This window comes from Salmo salar, chromosome 01, assembly GCF_965601325.2.
Source record: "Salmo salar chromosome 01, fSalSal1, whole genome shotgun sequence".
NCBI lineage: Eukaryota > Metazoa > Chordata > Actinopteri > Salmoniformes > Salmonidae > Salmo > Salmo salar.
This window is the reverse complement of record NC_138291.1, coordinates 152,328,225-152,339,021: the sequence shown is the minus strand read 5'-3', so window position 1 is coordinate 152,339,021 and position 10,797 is coordinate 152,328,225. Positions and strand designations below refer to the sequence as shown.

The 10,797-nt window shown below is 42.0% G+C and overlaps 1 protein-coding gene across 2 annotated transcripts; it reads right to left on the bottom strand.

Moving 5' to 3' along the window:
- Positions 1-1,234: 1,234 nt before the first annotated feature.
- LOC106567141 (HAUS augmin-like complex, subunit 4) lies at positions 1,235-9,395 on the bottom strand. 2 transcript variants are annotated; one of them, XM_014136110.3, is made up of 9 exons: positions 9,077-9,395; positions 8,589-8,728; positions 7,670-7,801; positions 6,393-6,533; positions 5,836-5,932; positions 3,868-4,013; positions 3,656-3,786; positions 3,438-3,506; positions 1,235-1,775 (listed from the first exon to the last, which is right to left on the bottom strand). In XM_014136110.3, exons 1-9 carry the CDS (start codon positions 9,081-9,083, stop codon positions 1,592-1,594), a joined length of 1,047 nt encoding a protein of 348 aa, XP_013991585.1. In that variant the 5' UTR covers positions 9,084-9,395; the 3' UTR covers positions 1,235-1,591. The 2 variants fall into 2 exon arrangements, with proteins under 2 accessions (XP_013991585.1, XP_013991576.1); XM_014136101.3 differs by having other exon boundaries at positions 8,985-9,391.
- Between the last annotated feature and the right edge of the window lie 1,402 nt (positions 9,396-10,797).

The following is a 10,797-nucleotide window of genomic DNA, read 5'->3' as shown; positions in this document are numbered from 1 at the left end:
GCAAAGAGAAGTACACGCTGTATAAAACAAATTTCAATTTTGGGAACAGTAAACTGTATTGATATAAGCTAACTATCAATGAACTGACAGGTAGCACAAAGCTAGTCAGCACAATATGATTGATATTACATAGAATGGGGTGTTCTGTGTTTAGACTTGCTTACTGTCACTTTGTGTAACATTAGTTAGCTAAGTTTACTTGATAGGAATGCTAGCTGTCTGACTATCCAATAAACATTCAAATGTCACTTAGCGTCCCTGTAATGCTTAGAGAATATCTCATTTCAAGTGTTATTGAAGTTATGTGGTTGCAGATTCACCTGCCTCATCTAAAACCTATTATTTTGGGGTTTTACTATTTTGTAAAAATTGTATTTAACCTTTAACCAGGAAAAGTCCATTGAGACCCAGAGTCTCTTTTTCAAGGGAGACCTGGCCAAGAAGGCGGCAACAATCAATACATTACAGAATTAAATCATATAACAATACAACATGATCCAGCCTATAGGCAGTATCTCAATGTGTGTGAAACACTTGATAGTGTATGTGATGTAGAGGTCTACTTTCTTGGGGACCTGAATATTGACTGGTTTTCATCAAGCTGTCTGATCGAGAAGCTTCTCACTGTAACCAGTGCCTGTAATCTGGTTCAGGTTATAAAACAATCTACCAGGGTGTTTACAAACACTACAGGAACAAGATCATCCACATGTATTGATCACATTTTTGCTAATACTGTAGAACGTTGTTCTAAAGCTGTATCCGTAAGCATTGGATGCAGTGAACACAAAATAGTGGCTAAATCTAGGATAGCCAAAGCTCCAAAAGCTGGGCCTAAAATATTGTATAAGAGATCATACAAAATATTTTTGACGTGACTCATGTGGATTATGTTAAAAATATGTTGGTCTGATGTGATTAATAACAAACATCCAGATGCTGCACTTGATGAATTTATTAAATTGCTTCTTCCAATTATAGATAAACATGCACCTGTAAGAACTGTTAAGGTTCCATGGATTGATGAGCAATTGAAAAATTGTATGGTTGAAAGATGGGGCAAAAGGAGTGGCTAATAAGTCTGTCTGCACATCTGATTGGCTGACTTACTGCAAATTGAGAAATTATGTGACCAAACTCAACAAAAAGTAGAAGAAACTGTATCATGAAGCCAAGATCAACATTTGAGTACTTTAAATAAAATTATGGGCAGAAAGACAAATTCAACTCCATATTTCATCAAATCAAATGGTTTATTCATCACAAAACCATTGATGTTGCCAATTATTTTAATGATTACTTCATTAGCAAAGTGGGCAAACTTAGGCAGGAAATGCCAACAATTACAAGAAAATGTAGGATTCTGAATTTACTGTTATGTTATATCAGAGTGGGATTATTAAAATGAACAACAATCAAGGCAACACCAGGTAATCATACATTTTATAACAAAAAACAAACAAAACCATAATTTTACACTATGGAGATAGCTAGTCAACAAAAAAGTGTGAAGAGAATTCTCTTGAAAACATCCGGACAAGACTCTTAACTGTGTTTTTCTGAAACAGAACTGTCTGATGTCAATTCCGAGTTAGTCCGTGTGCTGAGAGAATTCCTTCAGAGCCCAACTCTTGGTGTCAATCTCCTGACGCAGTCTGGAATATTCCTCAGCTAGAACCTCAAATTCCTTGCCAAATATCTCAAAGGATGACAGTTTGCACTCCACAGACTGCTTCTCTAACTGGGAGGCATTCAGCTCCGTTTCCAGTTTCTCCCTGCAATGAAGACACACAAGAACAAGGACTGAATGAGAGGCAGGTGTAACTACAATGAACAAAAATATAAAATGCAACAATTTCAAGATTTTACTGAGTTACAGTTCATACAACGAAATCAGTCAATTGAAATAAATTCATTAGGCTCCAATCTATGGATTTCACATGACTGAGAATACAGATATGCATCTGTTGGTCACAGATAGCTTTTCAAAAAGTGTGGGCGTGGATCAGAAAACCAGTCAGTATCTGATATGACCACCACTTGCCTCATGCAGCGCAACATCTCCTTCGCGTGGAGTTGATCAGGCTGTTGATTGTGGCCTGTTGTCTCACTCCTCTTCGATGGTTGTGTGAAGTTTCTGGATATTGGCAGGAACTCGAACATACTGTCGTACACATCCATCCAAAGCATCCCAAAAATGCTGAATGGCCATGAAAGAACTGGGACATTTTCAGGTTCCAGGAACTGTTTACAGATCCTTGCGACATGGGGCCGTGCATTATCATGCTGAAACATGTGGTGATGGCAGCAGATGAATGGCACGACAAGGGCCTCAGGATCTCGTCACGGTATCGCTGTACATTAAAATTGCCGTAGTAGATCAAATGCAATTGCGTTCATTGTCCGTAGCTAATGCATGCCCATAACATAACCCCACGCCACCATGGGGCACTCTGTTCACAAAATTAACAAACCGCTCACCCACACAACACCATACACGCTGGCTGCCATCTGCCCAGTACAGTTGAAACCAGGATTCATCCGTGAAGAGCACAATTGCATGCCAGTGGCCATCAAAGGTGAGCGTTTGTCCACTGAAGTCGGTTACGACGCCAAACTGAAGTCAGGTCAAGATCCTGGTGAGGACGACGAGCATGCAGATGAGCTTCCCTGAGACGTTTCTGACAGTTCGTGCAGAAATTCTTGGTTATGCAAACCCACAGTTTCATCAGCTGTCCGGGTGGCTGGTCTCAGACAATCCCACAGGTGAAGAAGCCGGATGTGGAGGTCCTGGGCAGGCGTGGTTACATGTTGTCTGCGGTTGTTAAGCTGGTTGGACATACTGCCAAATTCTCTAAAACTACGTTGGAGACAGCTTATGGTAGAGAAATGAACATTCAATTCTCTGGCAACAGCTTTGGTGGACATTCCTGCATTCAGTATGCCAATTGCACACTCCGTCAACTTGAGACACAAGCATTTCGCTACACCCGCAATAACATATGCTGAACACGTGTATGTGACTAGTAAATTTGATTTGATCTGTGGCATTGTGTTGTGTGACAAAACTGCACATTTTAGAGTGGGCTGGTGCACCTGGGTAATGATCATGCTGTTTAATCAGCTTCTTGCTATGCCACACTTGTTAGGTGGATGGATTATCTTGGCAAAGGAGAAATGCTCACTAACAGGCTAACAAGCTTTTTGTGAGTATGGAACATTTCTGGGATCTTTTATTTCAACTCATTAAACATGGGACCAGCACTTTACATGTTGCGTTTATATTTTTGTTCAGTATATGTGGCCATGCTAGAAAAGACAGAAGCGAACTCCTTGATCCTGCTTTGTAGTATACCCCTCTGGTGTTGAGATCCCCAAGAGTGGTTGATATGATAATGACGTATTGAGTTGCTGGGCAGTGGAAGCATTTGACTCACCTTATTTTTTTATGGGCAGATATTGTGTCTGCTGTGTAGGTATCTAGCTGAATTTCCAACATCTCAGCTCTGTTGTGAAGACAGTTAAGGAAATGTAAAATATATATGAAGACTGAACATTACTGATTGACATGCATGAAAAACGAATTCCTAACACGGTGAATTGCATTTGAAGGATCCCAGTGTACAGTAGGCGTGAACACGGGGGACTATCGCACCTGATCTTCTGCATGATGATCTCACATTTGGCCTCAAAGTAATCAATCTTTTTCCTGTCCAGCTCTTTCTGGGCTTTCAGCCTGTGGTCCAGGATCAGGGACTGGAGAATCTGGATGCACCCTAACAGCTCCTGGAGAGAGAACACGTCGATCGTGAGTGAAGATCACAACATGTGAGACTAATACATCTAACCATGTGGTGAGCGTCTTACAGAGAGGTAGCAGTGAGTCTGCCTTTGCAGCAGGGAGGCACTATCACGGCTCTTCTCCTTCAGACTCTCTGCTTTTTTCTTTTCTCTCTCCAGGAGGCCAGACAAGCGAGACAGCTTCATGTTCTTCAGCCCTTCACTCTCATCCTCTGTCCAAGAAAGAAGAGGAGTGTTATGTTTCACAATTCACACAGGTGAGCTGCTATGCCATAAAGCCAAAAACTGCCACATTATGCCATAAAGCTAAATAAATACTGCCACATTTGCTAATGCCTGTCAGTGTCCATTACATAGTAAGACACTCACACACAGTCAGAAGTAAGATCCTATATATACAGTGGGCTCCAAAATTACTGGCACCCCTGACTGGCAATGCACAAACAATATTTAAAAAATAAACAATATAATTATAGAGAAACTCAAAATACCAACATGTGAGAAATACTTTATTAATGTTTCAATGGAACCCACCAAAATCATTTATTGATTTAATTAAAAATCAATGTCTTCCAAATCATGGTTTCACAATTAATGGCACCCTTAAAGATTATTGTAAATAACATCTACCAAAATTAAACCAGGAATTAAATTCCACTTATTTATGTTTATCTAAGTCTTAAGGAACTATATTGAGGCATTACATCACTTCCCGTTTCACTAGGGTATAGAAATTCGGTAACATGCTTGCAATATCCCTTTGTCATCCAACACCATGAAGAAAACAAAAGAACTGGCAGTTTAAAAGAGACAGATGGTCGTAGACCTTTATAAATCTGGTAATGGCTACAAGATCCACAAACGATTGAATATACCACTGAGCACTGTCAGAGCAATTATGAAAAAATTCTAAAGATATGGAACAGTTAAACCTCACAGGTAGAGGACGCAAATGCATTTTGCCCCCAAGGATAGGGCGGATGGTGAGAAAAGCAACAAAATCCCCAAGAATCACTGTGAAAGAATTGCAGGCCTTGGTGGCGTCTTGGGGTCACCAGGTTTCAAAAAGCACCATTAGACGCCACCTTCACAACCACAGGCTTTTTGGAAGGGTTGCCAGAAGAAAACCCTTTCTGACCCCAAGACACAGACGCAAGCACTTGGAGTTTGCCAAACGTCACTTAAATTATGACTGGAAGAAGGTGCTCTGGTCAGATGAGACCAAAATTGAACGTTTTGGTCAGATACAGCATCGGCATGTTTGGCGTCGAAACAGAGATGCATACAAGGAGGCACCTCATACCCACAGTGAAATATGGTGGTGGGTCAGTGATGTTTCGCGCCTGTTTTAATTCCAGAGGTCCACGGGCAGTGGTTAAGATTGATGGCGTAATGAATTCCACCAAGTATCATGCAATTTTGGCTGACAATCTGGTTGCCTCTGCCAGAAGGCTGGGACTTGGCCGTAGGTGGACTTTCCAACAAGACAATGACCCAAAACATACCTCAAGATCCACACAGAAATGGTTCTGTGACAAAATCAATGTTCTGCCATGGCCATCTCAGTCACCGGACCTCAATCCAATCGAAAACCTGTGGGCTGAGTTGAAGAGGGCAGTTGATAAGCGCAAACCCAAGAATGTGAAGGATCTTGAAAGGATCTGCATAGAGGAATGGTCCAAAATCGCTCCAAATATGTTCCTTAACCTTAACATTACAGGAAAAGACCTCATCCTGTTATCCTTGTCAGAGGTGGTTGCACTAAGTACTAAATGGGTACAATAATTATGAAACCTTGATTTTGGTGAAATGTATTTTGTATTAAATAATTTTATGATTTTGGTTGGTTCCATTGACACATTAATCAAGTACAGTATTTCTCACATTGGTAATTTGAGTCTCTCTATATAATTATATTGTTTACATTTTTAAAGTATTGTTTGGACATTGCCAGTCGGGTGCCAGTAATTTTGGAGCCCACTGAATATATAGGCTACATGTCTCCGTTTTGGTAAAAATCTGCTGTCTCTTTACCCCATTCAGGCTGATAGTAGGAGAGGACGCTGAAACATTTCTTCTTCAGATGCTTTTCTAGTTCTCTAGGCAGTCGCTGTTTCATTTTCCACACATCCTGTTTAGAGAAACATGAATCATTCCAAGAAAATAGTTCATAAAACATGTTTAGTTTGTGTGGGAGTGAGAGCAGTTACCAGAGTTGTAGAGAAGCAGTGTGTGTGTGTGATAGTGTACCTAAATATGAAAAGCACTCGCATATCTGAGATTACTTGTTGCAGGTGGATGGGAATTATTAAATAATACCTTGAAAGAAAACAAAAAAAAACAATGCGCTTGCCGGTACATCTACCATCCTCTGACTAGCTGTCTCAGCTCGAACCATTAACTGTCCCTCTCCATCTTCGGAGGATGCAGCTTTCAAAGACTTGGCCTCTATTGGTTGACCTTTCATGATATATTTCTTGTTTTTCTTCTTCTCTTGAATCGCTTTTAGATTCTATGAAAGCGCTATAGAAACGTACTTAATTATTATTAATAGAGTTGAAGTATCAGGCTCACGGACAAAGAGTACCTACCTGCTCTTGTGGCATCAGCTCGAGCACCTGTTGGGCACTCAGCCCTAAAACAGGGGGCTGGTCCTGGCTGGCGGTGGCACTCGGGTCCAGCTGCCTGACACACTGGGCCACCACCAGACACTGCTTCACAGTCTCATAGAACTACCAGGGGAAAACCAGAATTAGGTTTATTCTAAGATTATACAGTACTTTGAATGATCAATTTCAAATCAAAGTCTATTTATCCTAGAATTATACAGTACTTTGAATGATCCATATCAAATCAAAGTCACACTGGGTGGTTAAACTACTTCAATAATGAACATCTTAGTTACAGTGCATTTGGAAAGTATTCAGACCCCTTGACTTTTCGACATAGTTACATTACAGCCTTACTCTAAACTGGATTAAATTGTCCCCCCCCCATCAATCTACACACAATACCCAATATTGACACAGCAAAAACAGGTTTAGACATTTTTGCAAATGTATTTACAATAAACTGAAATATCCCATTTACATAAGTATTCAGGCATGATGGAGGCCAATGTGTTCTTGGGGGCCTTCAATGCTGCAGAAATGTTTTGGTTACCCTTTTCCAGAGCTGTGTCTCGACACAGCAAAGTACAGAGAGGTCCTTGATGAAAACCTGCTTCAGAGTGCTCAGAACCTCAGACTGGGGCAAAGGTTCACCTTCCAACAGGACAACGACCCTAAGCACACAGCCAAGACAACGCAGGAGTGGCTTTGGGACAAGTCTCAATGTCATTGAGTGGCCCAGCCAGAGCCCGGACTTGAACCCAATTGAACATCTCTGGAGAAACCTGAAAATAGCTGTGCAGCAAAGCTCCCCATCAAACCTGACAGAGCTAAAGAGGATCTGCAGAGAAACTCCTCAAATACAGGTGGCCAAACTTGTAGCGTCATACCCAAGAAGACTCGAGTCAAGGGTCTGAATACTTATGTAAATGTGTTATTTCATTTTTTTTTCTTCTTTCCTAAACCGGTTTTCGCTTTGACATTATGGGGTATTGTGTGTAGATTGATGAAAAAAACAACAATTTAATCAATTTTAGAATAAGGTTGTAACATAACAAAATGTGGAAAAAGTCAAGGGGTCTGAATACTTTCCGGATGCACTGTATATCATTTTGCATTAATGGGTGTAAGCTAAAGGGATCATACTACTACAGTAAGTGTACTGTGTGCTGCTCTGCTAGACATGCAACAACAATAGAGCAGGCTAGAGTTCTGTATAGCTGAGTCAATTGAGCAAAGAGTATTGTTCTGTATTATACCGTGTCGTCGTCTGGGGCCACAGTGGAGTGATGCTTTCTGACACAGTGCTCCTGGATCATCTCCTGCAGTAGCCTGTACATGCTCTCCGAGCACAGCCAGCTAAGCCTCTGTGTCTGCAGATCCCTCTCAGCCTGGATTTAAACAACAATCTCAGCCATTTAAAGCCATTCCCACAACACGCACCCTCACAGAGTAGTCCCAAGTCCAAAACATGGTCTTAAATGACTCTATGGCAGCTCAAATGACAACACTCCAGTACAGTGTAATAACACAAGTCTAATTTCTCACAGTAATAGAAATGTAATTGTATTATTATGAGATGGAGAATTTAATGCTCTTGGATGTACCAGCAAAAAAAAAAAAAAAATTACAAAAAAATATAAATGACTAAAATGTAAATGTGAGCCTGAGCCAAGCACTTGTTTAAATATTATTCTCTCATTACTTTTACCCCTTTTTCTCTCGAATTTCTTGGTATCCAATTGGTAGTTACAGTCTTGTCTCATCGCTGCAACTCTCGTACGGAATCGGGAGAGGCGAAGGTCGAGAGCCGTGCGTCCTCCGAAACACAACCCAACCAAGCCGCACTGCTTCTTGACACAATGCCCACCTAACCCGGAAGCCAGCCGCACCAATGTGTCGGAGGAAATACTGTGGACCTGGCAACGTGTCAGCGTGCACTGCGCCCGGCCCGCCACAGGAGTCGCTAGTGCGCGATGGGACAAGGACATCCCGGCCGGCCTAACCTGGACGACGCTGGGCCAATTGTGCCCCGCCCCATGAGTCTCCCGGTCATGGCCGCCAGGATTCGAACCCAGAATCTCTAGTGGCACAGCTACGACGCAGTGTCTTAGACCACTGCACCACTCGGGAGGCCACATTTATTGATGATAAGTCGTGTGTGTGTCTGTGTAGTACCTTCTCCAGCTCTTTCTTCAGTGTGACAGTAAGGCCAGTGCGGTCCACATGCTGTGACAGCGTTGCCAGGAGCTTGCAGAATAGAGGATGCTGGGTCAGGTCTTCTTCTGTCAGCTGACACAGTGGGAATGAGGCAAGGACTGAAATACAAAGTTGTTACAGGTGAAAACATGCATAATGATTATGGTTTGATGTATGCTACCTCCAGGATGACACTACCATACTTCTCAAATTACCAAAACAAAAAGAATTGACTCAACAGTTAAAAAGTAGGCGATATACACTACTGTGTGTTAATCTAGTTACTAACAATAACGAGAACATCAGAAATAGGCTAAAACATAGCTATGACACTTTCACTTGTCTTTATTGCAGGCTGATTGCAAGATGGAAAACCTTGTTGATGCAAGTCGTCTGCTTTTCCCAGTGATGGAACACTCGCAGAATCATCATACGTGGACATCACTTGACCAAAGACCCCTCCTCACCTGACATACAAAGACGCTCCTGGATAAACGTAAGATGCTAATAAAAAAAAGTATATGATACCGGTCTACCGTTATCAAAAGCACACAAACTAGCCTAGCAAGCTAGCTAATTTAGCTAGCTGTCTTATGTTGATAACGTTAGCTAGTCGTCATCTGGTTCGTTGCAACACAACAGAAGATAGCTAATGTTAATCAGATTGTAACGGTTGTTTACACAGGCTGTAGCAGAACATATTGACAAAACAAACTAAAATCGTTGGCGACCAAACTTGGATGCAAATAACAATTGACTGAGCTGAGCTAGCAACTTCCTTCTCCAGCTCCCGCGCTTCTGTGCAAACAGTCATCTGATTGGTTAATGCCACAAGGCATTCAGGGTAAAACAGGAAGGCAAATCATAACAGCAGCCCACAGTTCTGATAATACTTCAGTGGAGCCGACCCACCTCTAGTTACGTTCATATACACCTCAGGGGTTACATTTTTATCAGATATGATCATCTTCTTTCCAGAACAGATACAGAAACATGGCACATTGTTTCATCTTAAATCACATGTGGATTAGTTTGGCTCAGTCAGTTATCAGCTTATGTTGTACTGTATGGGCCATTAAACTTCACGAAGTGATAGCCCCAAGGCCGGCAATGGCGATATTGAGTCGTTTCATCTTCGACTCAGTATCGCCAACTGCAGGCCTTGGGCTAGTGAGCTGATGTAACCGATGTGAAATGGCTAGTTAGTTAGTTGGGGCGAAGAGAGGGACGGAACCTACACTGTTACATTGATGCTGTTGACCCGGATCATTGGTTGCTGCGGAAAAGGAGGAGGTCAAAGGGGGGGTGAGTGTAACCGATGTGAAATGGCTAGTTAGTTAGCGGTGGTGCGCGCTAATAGCGTTTCAATCGGTGACGTCACTCGCTCTGAGACTTGAAGTAGGGTTTCCCCTTGCGTTGCAAGGGCCGCGGCTTTTGTGGCGCGATGGGTAACGATGCTTCTTGGGGTGTCAGTTGTTGATGTGTGCAAGGGTCCCTGGTTCGAGCCCAGGTTGGGGCGAAGAGAGGGACGGAACCTACACTGATACGTTTGTAACTATTTTTGTTCTCTCACTGAGCTGGCCTGGCACTAGCCTACTCCTTGACACATTGAAGCTGTTGGTTGGAAGTTGGAAGTGACAATATAACAATAATAACAACACATATTACAGTCCCATGTCTGATCATCATAAACAAAAGTACATCACAAAATAATTAATATAGAATGTGTGTGCATTGGTGTGCAGAAAGACAGCCACAAAGCAAAATATGTATTTTCAAAACAGCAAATATACTGGTGGGCATAATTCTGACTATTTCTCATTCAAAAACTATTGCAACATATGGAGTTAGGATATATCTTTAAAATATTGTGGGGCTCCAGAGTGGTGCAGCGGTCTAAGCCACTGCATCTCAGTGCTAGAGTCCTCACAACAGACACCCTGGTTCAAATCCAGGCTGTATCTCAACCAGCCGTGATTGGAAGTCCCATAGGGCGGCACACAATTGGCCCAGGTCGTCCGGGTTTGGCCGGTGTAGGCCGTCATTGTAAATAAGAATTTGTTCTTAACTGACTTGCCTAGTTAAATAAAGGTTACACATGAATATTCCCATGGTGTAACTAATGTACAGTGATCGGATGTAACAATAACAATAACTTTCCAGGAATGATATAACCATTCTCACAAGA

Bases quoted from the DNA above. Each gene is read 5' to 3' on its own strand.
- LOC106567141 (XM_014136101.3), bottom strand. From the start codon at position 9,051: ATGTCCACGTATGATGATTCTGCGAGTGTTCCATCACTGGGAAAAGCA. The intron at 4,014-5,835 runs GTAAAGAGACAG...TTTCTTGGACAG, and splicing joins CTACTATCAGCCTGAATGGG to AGGATGAGAGTGAAGGGCTG. The intron at 3,787-3,867 runs GTAAGACGCTCA...TTCTCTCTCCAG, and splicing joins AGACTCACTGCTACCTCTCT to GAGCTGTTAGGGTGCATCCA.